The sequence below is a fragment of the Ovis aries genome, chromosome 1, assembly GCF_016772045.2.
Source record: "Ovis aries strain OAR_USU_Benz2616 breed Rambouillet chromosome 1, ARS-UI_Ramb_v3.0, whole genome shotgun sequence".
Classification (NCBI taxonomy): domain Eukaryota; kingdom Metazoa; phylum Chordata; class Mammalia; order Artiodactyla; family Bovidae; genus Ovis; species Ovis aries.
This window is the reverse complement of record NC_056054.1, coordinates 2,957,096-2,970,574: the sequence shown is the minus strand read 5'-3', so window position 1 is coordinate 2,970,574 and position 13,479 is coordinate 2,957,096. Positions and strand designations below refer to the sequence as shown.

At 47.2% G+C, this 13,479-nt stretch overlaps 1 protein-coding gene across 8 annotated transcripts in view; it reads left to right on the top strand.

The window, feature by feature from the left end:
• TRAF3IP1 (TRAF3 interacting protein 1) overlaps nucleotides 1-13,479 on the top strand; it is a 61,232-nt gene that overhangs the window by 26,708 nt on the left and 21,045 nt on the right. For all 8 annotated transcript variants that reach the window (XM_042244286.1, XM_060398734.1, XM_042244280.1 and 5 more), the window contains one exon: nucleotides 1,720-1,796. In XM_042244286.1, the coding sequence (XP_042100220.1) occupies nucleotides 1,720-1,796 (77 nt within the window). The remainder of the gene's footprint in view (nucleotides 1-1,719; nucleotides 1,797-13,479) is intronic.

Genomic DNA, 13,479 nt, shown 5'->3' with positions numbered 1-13,479 from the left:
GCTGCTGCTTACCCACCGATGTCGTGCGGTTTTTCTCATGCTCTTCTGTTCCTGTGAGTTGGTTCTAGAGACCTGGTCAGATTCGGTTTGTTTGGGCGAGAGCAGGCGGTGGTGGTGGTGTTGGCTCCTGGTCACGCCTGCTGTCTCTGTGCCCGGATGTGGGTCGCGCTCTGTTACTCGTGGGGGTCGTGGGGGGTGGCCTTCTCGTCCCCACCCCCCAGCACATTTTGGCTGGCGACTCCACGTTGTCGGGCTTTCCCTCCCCAGGCGTTTGCTGCTCCATGCTCCCCCTTTATTGATGGGTGTTCTTCACAGGGCATTTGTGTCCTGGCACCTTGAGGGGTGACTGATGAGGGCTGTGCTGGTGGTGATGGTGGTTTTGATGTCGTTCTGAAGTCACGGCCTTAACACGCTTGATGTGTTCTGTCTCGGTCCACCTGAGTTTTCTCCATGTCCTTCTGCCCACGTTTGCCCAGTAGACTCTGTGGCTTCCTGGTTTCTGGTGGGACAAAGGTTTTAGGCTCTTTTGTGTACTTCTTCCCGCCCCGTATCTCCAAGGAGCGTGGTCGCACGTCACTTCTGGGTTGGTCATCGTACCTAGGGGTTTTCTGACTTTTTCGTAAGAAAGTTAAATCCTGAGCTCATGTTGGTATTTTTACTTTAGACTCATGATTTATGTTTTCCCCAAGTTCTTTGATTTGTCCATGGACATCTCTGCTCGTGCCGGCAATTCTGGCTCCCAACACTTTCAGCCGTGTTTCTTTATCCTGCATTTCACAGACTCAGCAACTTAAAACAGCACTACCAGTGGTGAACTGGAGTGGGGCACGGCAACCCCTCCAGTGTCCTTGCCTGGAGGATCCCATGGACAGAGGAGCCTGGCGGGCTAGAGTCCCTGGGGCCGCTGAGAGCCGGACACGGCTGAGCGACCAAGAGCAGCACAGCAGCCGTGGTTGCCACCCATGTGCCCACTGAGGGCACATCAGGGTGCTCCTGGCAGAGCTGAGCACCTTCTGGGCCTTAGTAGCCGCCCCCTCAGGGATGCACAGTGGTTACCACCCGTGTGCCCACTGAGGGCACGTCAGGGCGCTCCTGGCAGAGCTGAGTGCCTTCTGGGCCTTAGTAGCCGCCCCTTTAGGGACGCACGGTGGTTACCACCCATGTGCCCACTGAGGGCATGTCAGGGCGCTCCTGGCAGAGCTGAGTGCCTTCTGGGTCTTAGTAGCCGCCCTCTTAGGGACACACAGCCAATGGCTCTGTTTTTCAGTGGTAAAATAACTCTTCTCTGTTAGGTTATGCATGCTGATATGATACTGCTGCGTTTATAGCTTTCTTTTGCTTTCGATCTTTAGGCTTTAAAATTTTTGATTTAATTTAGTTTTATTAATGTAAAATAGTCACATGTTTCCAAGGTCAAACGTGCCAAACAAGGTATATTCAAATGATTTTTCATATGGTATTTATCTCATGAGTAATCCTGTTTTAAAATAATAAAAGGAGTTGACGACTCTTTCCGCCACATAAAGAAGTATTAGTGCTTAGTCTACAACAGGCTGAAAGAGTTGCTTTTCTCTTTTATCTTGTAAAGGGTATTTGAAGCTGTTTCAGTATAGAAAGAGAAAGAATCTTAGCATTCCTCCTCACCCCACCTGCACTTAGAGTAAGCTGGCTCCTTAGGGCAGAGAACTGCTTTAACATTAAACCACTGATTTCCAACAGGAGGACTTGTCAAAAAAATTCTGGAGACTAAGAAGGATTATGAGAAGTTGCAGCCGTCGGCCAGACCTGGGGAGAAGGTAACGAAATGACCTCTGTAAGCACTGGCACTTAACCTGATTCACACGTTTGCTTTCAGAGACTAGGCACAGCCTTCAGATCCTGTGATTATCAGCGACGGCACCGGACGTGCTTGCAAGCCTCCCCCCACTGCCCCCCAGCTGGCAGGATGGACGGCGCGGGGCTCTGGGGGCTGATGATGCTCCTCCGCACCCACGTCTAGTCCCGTCCCGGGTGGCGTGGAGGCCTCCCTCAGCCTGCACTGACCCCGTGCCGACCCCTTCCTGCCCGGCCCGCCCCTTCTCTCTGCACCGTGGGGGGCGGGCAGGCTGTCCGTCCGCGAGACCCCAGCTGGTGACAGAGTGGAAGTCTGGGGAGTTTTCAGATCTGACTTGAGCGCGTGTGCTGTCTGTGGCTGGTCTCCCAGCTGTCTCCCTTCCAGGGGTGTGGCTTGGCTCTGTTAGCACCCCCACCTCCCTCCCACCAGCCCCTGCCCTGGGGCGCGTGACATGGGGTGAATACCTGCAGGCCAGGTGGTGCGCCTCAGATGCCACCAAGAGCTTTCCGTCTTAGCGCCTTAAAAAAATAAGAGTAAATCTTCACTTCTTGGTTTCTAAGATAAGTTTCTGGGTTTCTTAGCTTTGTCAGGAGCCGACAATCCAGTAAGTTTATATGCAGACACTCACGCGGCCGCTTCTCTTTCCTTCTAGTTGGATTAACGGTTATTTATTTTAGATAATTCTGCTTAATATGTCCTGGGTTTGTCACGAAGATCTGGCCTGAAGCAGCTGCAAGGAGACCCGTAGGGCTGAAACCCCCCGTTAGAGGGAGCCCCTCGCAGCCAGCGGCAGGAGGAGAGCGCGGCCGCCCGCTCTTCTCAAAGGGAAAGAGCCCTCTCTGCCCTCTGTGGTCTGTCGCTGTGGAATTTCACTGTGCCATCGTCCTGCTCGTGAGCCTGGAGAGCTCTCCGCCAGTGTTTGTGCAGACCGGTCGGAAACCTCCAGTGTGTGTGCCTCAGGCCGTTACTGTAGGTAACCTTTGAAGCTGCAGTCGGTTTAAATTTTATAACTCTTTGTTTTTATGCAAAGCACACTAGGCCTGTGTTTCAGTTTCCTCTGAAAGTAAATTTCAGATGGGTAGGTCTCTTGCCTTCAGAAGATAAAAGGGGAAAAATTCCCTTGTTCGGTGAACATTCGCTGCTGTGAAAAGTATAGTTAGCGTTTTTAAAGTTGGGGGTGATGTGTATTATAGTCGGGTGGAAAAACCAGCAAGTTTCTCTGCTTTTTCTTCTTCGGTATGTTATAGACGTCACATTTAAATTTATCTAACTTGTGGGTCTTCTAAAATATCTTAATTAGATTTTATAAAAATAAACGAAAATGTGTAGGAAAAGTTGAAGTCGTTTCTGGGCTTGCTTCAGTCCTGTCCTCACTAGGGCAGCCACTAAGATGGATTCTGTGTGATGCCTCCTTCCTGTGGGTTTGTAACCTCATCTTGTTGTTGCTTGCAGCTTTCTTCAGACAGCATGGAGTTTCCGAGACCCTGCCTGTTTTCATGCCTGTAGGTCTAGTTTACTCATTTTAATTGATGAATGGTATTCCAGTGTTTGTTAGTAATCGGTTCCTTCACTGGTGGGCACTTCGGGTCCTCCAGCCTTTCGCTGTTGTGCAGGGCGCTTCCGTGGTCTCCTTTGCGTGTGTCCTGGCACACAAGAGCCAGTGTTGGTCTCCAGCAGTGATCAGCAGATGTTTTCTGTAAAAGGCCAGACAGTAAATACTTGAGGCTTGAGAGCCACATGGTGTCTGCCGCAGCTTCTCAGCTCTGCTGATGCCTCCACAGGCAGCTGTTGCATAGACACTGGTACGGGAAGGCGTGTCTGCGTCCCGATAAAGCTTTCTCACAACAGCAGGACCTGGCCTCGGCCTGTGGTTTGTGCCCCCTGCCCCCACTCTCGAGGCGGTGCCAGAACACGGGCAGGGCTTCAGTTTCACCAGGCTCCGTCAAGGCTGTGCTGACTTGTTCTCTCCGCGGGATGAGAGTCCCTATTTTCACACATCTCTGCAGCCAGAGCTGATAATGAACATGCCCACGGCCCTCAGAGGTGGCCTGTGTCCTCCATCACCCGTTTCCTCCCTGCACCCCGCCGTCCCCAGCAACCGTCCACCTTCCTTCTGTGGCTGTAGTTTAGTCTGATTTCCCAGAACTGTACATGAATGGACTCATCTGGTATATGCTCTTTACCGGCCGTAATTATCTTGCAGCATATCCACGTCGCAGTGTGTGTCCACGGCTCACTTCTTTTACCGCCGTGTGGATGTACCGCAGCGTGTTCACCCTTTTATCAACTGGGGAGCATTTGGGTTGCTTCTAGTTTGGGATAATTCCAGATAAAGCTGCTGTGAACAAGTCTGTGTGGACAAGTACTTTTGTCCATCTGGGTAAACACTTAGGGGGGGACTGCTGGGTCATATGTTCAGCTTTTTAAAAAAACTGCCAGGCTGTTTTCCAGAGTGGTTGCACCACTTACCTTCGGACTGGCAGTTGAGTTCCAGTTTCTCCACGTCCTCATCAACACTTGATACGGTCAGTTTTTTAAAATGTCTTGTGGTTTTGACTTGCATTTTCTTAGTTGCTAACGATATTAAATATCTTTTCTTTGCTTATTTTCTATTCTTATATCTTCTTTCGTAAAGTGTCCACATTTTTTTTTTTTTTGCCCCTTTGAAACCTAGGCTGGTTGTATTCTTACTGTTAAGTTCTGAGAATCCTTCATATATTCTGGACATAAGACTCTTATCAGATACAGAGCATAAATGTTTTCTTCTAGTCCAGGGCTTGTCTTTTCCTTCCCTTAAAAGTGTCTTTCAAACAGCAGAAGTTTAAAGTTTTAAAGCACTCGAACGTTGGTGTTGTATGCAAGAGGTCTTGCCAAACCCTCGGTCACAGAGGTTTCTTCTTACATCTTCTGGAGATTTTATAGTTTAGGCTTTATATTCTGAGCTGATTTTTGCATAGGATGCAAGGTGTGGACTGAAGCGTGTTTATTTTGCGTATGGTGACCAGATGCTCCAGCATCGTTTGTCACGCTGCCATACTCAGCAATCTTTCTTGGCCGACCGGAGGGACGTGCAGTCGCACCTTTTTGCTTCTTTGGTCTTAACGTGGATTCTCGTTCCCGCTGCTTCCTCTGTGCCAGGGGCACTCTGCGTTCCTTGCTGTGGTCCACACAGCAACCCTCTGATGCTGGTTCAGTCACTCCATTGCCAGTTCCTTCTCTCCTCGCTGTTTTCTTGGTATCGGAGCCACTGAGTCACTGGCTTTTCTGTTCTCTCAAACTAATCCATTAGACTGTTTAATGGAATAACGCACACCACTTCAGCTTTCATTATATTGGTCAGATCTTCGTTGCTAAGGGGTCTGTGAAGTGACATCTTACTTCCACGCATCCATGTGCTTAGCTAGCAATGAGAGGTTCCGTTATACAGAGGTTCTGTCATACAGACCAAAACTTGCCAGATTTTCTCACTGCCTGGGATGGGCAGAAAATGACGGTTTTGCAAGGCACTTGGATTAAGTGGTGGAGGCCGCCTGCCTGGCTAAGGGCTGAGGGTTTTGGAACTGGCACGTCTACCACATGTGGGCTGCTCACAGGGCAGGAAGCTTTGCTGTTAAGAAGAGAGATCAGTACAACTCTACCTCAATTAACAACAAGTAAACCAAAAACCCCACTAAAAAAAAAAAAGAAAGAAAAGAAGGGCGAGCAGGCACAGGAGCCAGCCAGCCATCCCTTCCACAGTGTTTCTCTAGGAAATCGCTTATTTCATGCCCATTTTACAAAGTCATGGCAAAAAGATGCTTCAAGATACTTTGTGATTTAAAAAATAGGTCTATAGTTATAGTTCTCTTTCTTTCCAAAAATTCTGTATTTTTTTTCCTTTGATAAGACTTTGAAAAAACTATTGAAAGAGACACCGTGTAGCAAAGCATCAGCTTTTGGTTCTGTAGGTGCTGACTTCTGCTTTCCTTTCGTTGATTTCTGCTCTGTTCTTCCTCTTAATTTCTTCGGGTGTTCACTTTTTCTAGCCTTTTGAGTAAAAGACACTTAACTCATTTGTTTTCAGTCTTCATCATTTTCAACAAATATATTGAAGACTATACATCTCCCTTTAAGCATGTTTTATCCTTAAATTTAAAATTTTTTAAAAACTAAAAATTCCTTGAATTTTAGTATGAAGTAGTTGTTGTTATTTCTTCTTTAGCACATGAGCTATTTGGGAGTTTGGTTTTTAGCTTTTAAACATAGAAGGTTTTTTTTTCCCCCCCCAGTATCTAGTATGATCATATGTTCAGAGAATGTGGTCTCTGTGATGTTGATTGTTTGGAGTGGAGACTTTCTTTGTGGCCTAGTTTGTGGTCAATTATTATAAATGTTGCTTTTGTGGCTGCAGAGTGTGTCTTCTTTTTCTCTCTGGGGTCGGTCCACACTTCAGTGTATGCTGGATTTCACGGAGAGGTGACTGGAAGACTCTATTTGTAGGCCGTATCTACCTGTGGTCACTCTTGATTTATATGCATTAATCACAACATTAATTGTTTATCTTCTCTAGCTCATTCAGAAATTTGAAAAGTGTTTTCTCTGCTCTCACACAGCTTGTAGTGTGCCCTGAGTTTCGGTACTTTGTACTTTTCTGGAGGGAGCACTTTTTTCCAATGCTAAGGAAATACATATTTGTAATCTGGGCATCTCTCCAGCCTGTCTTTGAAGTTGTGTTGGAAGAAAAGCCCTTTCTTATTGTGCTAATGGACTTGAGGAATACATTATGGAATAAATATGTGAGTCGGATTGCTTTGAGCATTTTTCTCCTCATCCGGACTTACTTGCTCTCTTTTCAAGAGGAAATATAAACTTTGTTAATAGGAAGATATTGGCTCATGCCAAGCATTTTTTTCCTTCAGATTTATGAAGTTTTTGAAAAAACAACCAGAAAAGCAGTTTTACTACAGTGTTGCTTATGCTTTGAAAATGCTTGCTTTTCAGGCTTTATAAATGAAGATGCTTTGGAGTAATAACAGCGGTGCCAAAGACGGCTCGCTCACTTTAAAGCACTGCTTAAAGATTTCTCAGTCTCCTTTTATGCAATCTTCTCTCGGGTGCTATTTTTTTTTTCCGTTTTATATCTGTTCTGTGACTGTACACTTGAGCTGCTTTTTCTTTTCATGTAAATTCTTTCCTGTGAAATAGGCTCAGAGTCTCCTCTTTGTAGATTTCCTTCGCTTCATTTATTTAAAGTTTTGATGGGTTTGTTCTCTTCATCTTCTTGGTCGCATGAACTGCGTGTTGTGTGGGGGCTGCTAGAAGCCGTCCGTCTCCACAGACTGGAACCTGAGTGTGTGCCGAGTCGGACCTCTGGATGCTGTTTTGCTGCCCTTCTGAAGGAGAGCAGTCATAAGGGCACGTGCAACACCCACACGCCAGTAGAGATTGTGGGTGCCTGTCTCGAAGAAGCCCTTGTCTGGGAATTTGAGAACCTCTTGTATCATGAGATGGCTCTTGATGGATAAAATGACCATATCACAAACATGTTATATTTTAACGTTAATAAACAGAATATAGCTAACGGTAATTACCTAAACTCTTATACAAAAGTCAGGGGTTTGGGTCATATTCTCTTTTACTTTGGTGATCTGAATAGATCTGAAATAGTTATTTCTTATTTTGGTGGCTAGATGGTGCAATTTCATTACAAATTCCATAACCCCTGTTAGAAAAATGCTCTTCTGCATCCTCGCTTAACTGGAGTTCTGCACCTGATAAACGTGTTTTTTGTTTGAAAGTTTATGGTCCTAGTCTTACTGGATGTTCTTATACTAGGAATATTGTTCCCATTTAAATTGCTGTGATGGAAATAAAAGGGACATGTGCTGCAGTCTGTCTAGACTGATGAGACTTTTAATAGCTGAACTGGGAAACCACTGAAATTAATTTTAATCATGAAGAGTTATAGGGTTTTTGTATTTATTTATTTAGAAATAAGCTGATAGTTTTATGTTTTCTAATACGCAGGCTGGAGATTGTGGGTTTTGGATATAAAATTGAATTGTCACCACAAAATCATCAGCAGTATTGCTTCAGAATATTTACAGATATATGCCCTGGTTATATTATAGACCACAAAAATGATTTGTTGCTGTTCAGTGGCTAAGTTGTGTCCGACTTTTTACGAGCCCGTGAGCTGCAGCACGCCAGGCTTCCCCGTCCTGCACCATCCCCTGGAGTTTTCCTCCTCTGTTGGCCGGCCCGCTGGGCCCTGCGGCACAGCACAGGGCAGCCTTGCGGGCGGGAGTCTCTGCGGGTCCAGGGCTGACAGAGGCAGAGAGCCGTGGTCCCGCCAGCATGTCCTGTAATCTCGGCACTGCGCTCAGAGCCCTGCCCAGTACCACTGACAATGTACATTGGGCCCTCTGCCCCCGTGGGTTCCAAGCCCAGGGATCCAACCAGCCTCAGACGGAAGATATCTGGAGGGAAAAGTGATTCCAGAAAGTTCCAAAAAGCAAAACTTAAATTTGCAGTACTGGCAGCTGTTTATGTCGTATTTACACTGCCTTCTCAGGCTTCCCTGGTGGCTCAGACGGTAAAGCGTCTGCCTGCAATCAGGGAGACCTGGGTTCCATCCCCGGGTCGGGAAGATCCCCTGGAGGAGGGAATGGCAACCCACTCCAGTAGTCTTGCCTGGGAAATCCCATGGATGGAGGAGGCCGGTGGGCTACAGTCCATGGGGTTGCAAAGAGTCGGGCACAAACGAGCAACTTCACTTTCCTTCTTTCTAAGGTCATCTGGAATATGATGTCTCTTCCTGCCAAAACCATGACATGCTTTTTGAAGAAAATAAATGACCTGGGTCAGTAAAATTTAAGTCCTTTATTCCTCTGAATGGGATTTAGGAGTAAATAATATAATACAGGATAAGCCTGGATCATGGGAATAGCCTGTATTTGGTATTATAAATATTGTATTTATAATTTGGTATTATAAATAATCTAGAGGTGATTTAAGGTATATGAGGGGATGTGCTAGACGTCCGAAGACTTTGAGGTGTGCACGGGGGCCCTGAACCCATCCCCAAATGCCCAGGGAGTCCACACTGCTGAGGGACTTGGGGTCTGGGCGACTGCGTCCTCGGCCCAGGTCTCCTGCGCCAGGCCCGGGTGCCAGCTCTCCCTCCCGTCCTGGGCGGAGGGTTCGGAGGCAGCAGAGCTTGTGCAGCCTGGGGACCCGTCCCGGGTTCACCAGAAGCCGCCTGCCCTGCAGGGGCAGGGCCCGTGCTGCGTGCATGAAGCAGAGCTGCTCGTTCCCTCTAGAGCTGTTTGAATCCCGAGGTCCTGTAATTACTCATCTTCCCTTGAAACAAAGAGGTGTATTTCCTGGCAGCTATTCTTATTCTTAGTTATTTTTGTCCCTCTAAAACATGTGCTTGCTGTTTTAGGTGAGAAACACTTTTGTTTTTCTGGTCCCGTCTCTTTATCGTTCCTTCTGACTTGAAAACAAAGCAGCTCCCGGGGAAGCACTGTTGCTGGAGGAACCAGACCTGGATGCAGGAGTGAGGTTCTTTTGAGTGTTTAATGTAATCCAGCGGAATGGCTGTCTGGGAGGGCCTGAGATAGAGAATGGCCCAAGGGCAGGGCTCCGTCTCTGTCTCGGGGTCCAGGTCACAGGGCTCTCTTATAGTCAAGGAACACTAAGGCTTGGCATTGAAATGTTCCGATTTCTTACTCCATAGCAGCAGTGCGCGTACAGGTTTCCATATTGCAGCACTGTCAAGGCTCTGTGATCAGCCTCCAGCGCGTTCCTTCTGGCCGAAGACCCCCCCACCAGTTGGAACTCTCTGATGACCAATAACGCCTTTCCGTCTTCCTGTCGTTACAGAGGCCAGGACGGATGACCACTTAGTGCAGGGCTTGTGTTTTGTCAGGGTTTCACTCCACATCAGCTATAAATTTCAGAGAATATTCTTAAATCCCTTACAGAGAGAAAAGATGTTAGAGCAGCAATGTGTTTATCTTAGACATTGCTATTTATAAGTTGCTTACAAATAAAAGATACTGTGTCTTAATACTCTTTCAAGTATAGTCCATACGTGTTATAAAAGGTTTATTTGTTAGGTTTTGGTACTCAGGAGTAATTTCCACATATTAATAGTTTGGGAACTGGTTGGGTTTCTCGGTAGCTTTAAAAAGCTTGACTGTGCTACAAGTAGGGTCATTTGCAGTGAGAAATGATGGATGATTATATTGTAATAGTAACAGCTGAGTAAAGCAGAGCAAATGCTTTTAAACAATTTCAAAAGCTACTTGTGAAGAAAAGCAGATTTAGAAGCAGGTCAACCATTTAAGGTTGTGAGGGGCGCTTTTGAGAACTTTCAGATGCTTCAGAGACCGACGGGGGAGTGTCACGTGAGAAAGGAGCGTGTGTCGTGGTCCTCCCGCTCAGGACCCCTGCCCCACCCCCACACTCATCCTCTGGTGAGTTTTGGCTTCACCTTTAGCCCCCAGGGAAGTGAAGCCGGCTCGGGTTCCAGGGAAGGAAGGCCTTCTGGGAAGCCCGTCCTGGAAGTGGTGGCCATGATCACCAGGTCCCAGAGCTGGTGGGCTTCTGCTAATGTGCCAGGCCCCGAACACGTGCCTGTGTGGGGCCACAGTGAGTGTCACAGGACTCTTGCACTTGGAGAGAAGTTACATGTAAGGGACAAAGAAATTCTGTACTCTGAGAACAGATTGCAGGTATCCCCTCCAGATACGTTCCTGAACAGTTTCTCTGAACAGGGCCGTTCTCCATCCCTGCGGCAGGACCACCCCACCCCGCCCAGGAAGTGAGTGTGGGCACCTCCTCAGCACCGTGGCCACCCTGGGTGGGGACCGCCCAGAAGGGAGGCCTGCTCTTCTCCCCGCGTCCCGTTGCGAGGCACGTGTTCTCATCTGTCCCGTTACGGCTGCTGCACCTGTGGGTCTCTTCTCCACTGTCCCGTTACTCTCTGTAATTAATGCTGCATGTGAGGAAGTACTTCCAGACCCTGTAGGTACCCCGTCCTTCACTAATTTTCAGTTTGATTATGTCACTGTGTGCTCACCACGGTTTCCAACTTTATTCTATCATTATTTTTACACTCAACCTGCCTCTGATTTGGGGCCCCTTCAGACAGGCTCCTGTGCCCCTTCGTTCTGCCCGTGTTGTTCCTGGAGCCCTTCCCTGCTCTCTGGCCCACCAGGACGCCCTAGGCTTTTCCTGTGCCGCCCCAGCCCTGGCGTGAGCCGTTTCCTCCTGGTTCCTTTCAGTGGAGGATGGTGTTTAGAAACCATGGTCTGTTCCCTAGGGGTGCTCACTGCTTTTCAAGTGTTTCTTCTCTTAGGCCCTCTCGTTGATCAGAGCTACAGATGAGAAGTGTGTGTGTGTGTTAATTTGTACACACAAGGCAGGGTTTATTCCTCGTGTGTGTGTGCGTGCGTGCACGCCAGTTTTTCCCTTTCTGTATTTTCACTTCCCTTCTCCAACGATGTGAATGTGGCTCTCATTGTCCTTCACGGATGAACCTGTTACATGAATCCCCCTTGTACGTAACCCATCTCCCATTGCTGCTGTTACCCCTGGGCTATGTGGCTTCACCCACCTTGGGCTCCAGTGACCGTCACTGGAGCACCAGGGCGGCCGCTTCCCTGCGGATGAGCTGCTGGTCACTCCTGGACTAGACCGTCTCCCTGCGTGGGTGCCTTCTCGGCACAGTCAGTTCTGGTTATTAATTTCTTTTAAATTAGCAAGCTTATTGCAAAGAAGCTTTTGGTAGAATCCGTTTAAATGTCTGCTTTATTTGTAGTTTAGTTTTGTTCTCTTTTTAAAATTAATAATACTGTTTGCTTGTGCTTTTCTGTTTTTCCAGAAACTTGTCTGTCAGTCTCTTAAAACACCAGCTTGTTTCTTTGTTCTCCTTTTCACCGAGCTCTCCAGTTTTATTTCCTGCCTTCTGTTCTTTGGGTTTATTCTGTTGTTGTTTTAAATTAAGTTGGACCCTTGTTACCCTTGTTTTTGTTGTTGTTCAGTTGCTCAGTCGTGTCTGACTCTTTGTGACCCCATGGACTGCAGCACACCAGGCCTCCCGGTCCATCACCAACTCCCGGAGCTTGCTAAACTCATGTCCATCGAGTTGGTGATGTCATCCAACCATCTCATTCTCTGTCATCCCATTCTCCTCCTGCCTTCAGTTTTTCCCAGTATCAGGGTCTTTTCCAATGTGTTGGCTCTTCACATCAGGTGGACAAAGTATTCCTTCCAAAGAATATTCAGGGTTGATTTCTTTTAGGATTGACTGGTTTGATCTCCTTGCATTCCAAGGGACTCTCAAGAGTCTTCACCAGCACCACAGTTTGAAGGGATCAGTTCTTCGCTGCTCAGCCTTTTTTTATTGTCTAGCTCTCACATTCACACATGACTACTGGGAAAACCATAGCTTTGTCTATACGGACCTTTGTAGGCAAAGTGATGCCTCTGCTTTTTAATACACTGTCTAGGTTTGACATTGCTTTTCTTCCAAGGAGCAGACATCTTTTAATTTCATGACTGCAGTCTCTGTACACAGTGATTTTGGAGCCCAAGAAAATAAAGTCTGTCCCTGTTTCCATTGTTTCCCCATCTCTTTGCCATGAAGTGATGGAACTGGATGCCTTGATCTTAGTTTTTTGAATGTTGAGTTTTAAGCCAGCTTTTTCACTCTCCTCTTTCACCTTCATCAAGAGGCTCTTTAATTCCTCTTTGCTTTCTGCCATAAAAGTGGTGTCACTTGTATATCTGACGTTATTGATATTTCTCCCCACAATCTTGATTCCAGCTTGTGCTTCACCCAGCCTGGCATTTCACGTGATGTACTCTGCATATAAGTTAAATAGCAGGCTGACACTATACAGCCTTGACGTACTCCTTTCCCAATTTGGAATCAGTCCGTTGTTCCGTGTCTGGTTCTAACTGTAGCTTCTTGACCTTGACCTTGATTCCCAGAGTTACTGGGTTTTTACTTAGCCTCTTTTTAACCTTAATGTTAACTTGTTTTATGATGATAAGTTATCTGGTTTTAAAAGTCAGTGATCAGCCGCTTAATTCATCCGGTGCCATATCCTGGCCACTGCTCTAGGTGTCTCATCAGAAACGGATACTGTTATCAGATATCTTTTGGCAGCTGTTGAGATGATCACATATTAATAGAGTTCCTGATGTTGAGCAGTTCTTACATTCCTAAAATGATCTTTGCTTTGTTGTTCAGTCATGTCTTTGCTTGCTCGTAGATAATTGTTTGTCCCCTGCAAAACTATATTCACTTTACTGATATTTTCAAATGGAAGTTTGTATCTGTGTTCTGGTGAAATTAACCTGGAGTGTCTGTGCTCCTCCCATACCAGGGGCTCAGCTCACCGCCCCCACCCCAGGAGGCCCCAGGAGGAACTCTGGGACAGCTGCTCCAGGGGTCTCAGCGGTGTCCCAGAGCTGAGGTCTGTCCCTCTGTGCTTGCTCAAGTTTCGTCCATGGGAGGCAGGGAGGGGCGGCTGTCTGGAGTATACTGTACGGGCCTCCTCCTCCCCGGATTTGTGCAGGTGGCCTTGGCTGCGGGTATCTGAAGGTGATCCCAGCCTCAACAGAAAACCCGCAATCGGGTCCCTGCCCAC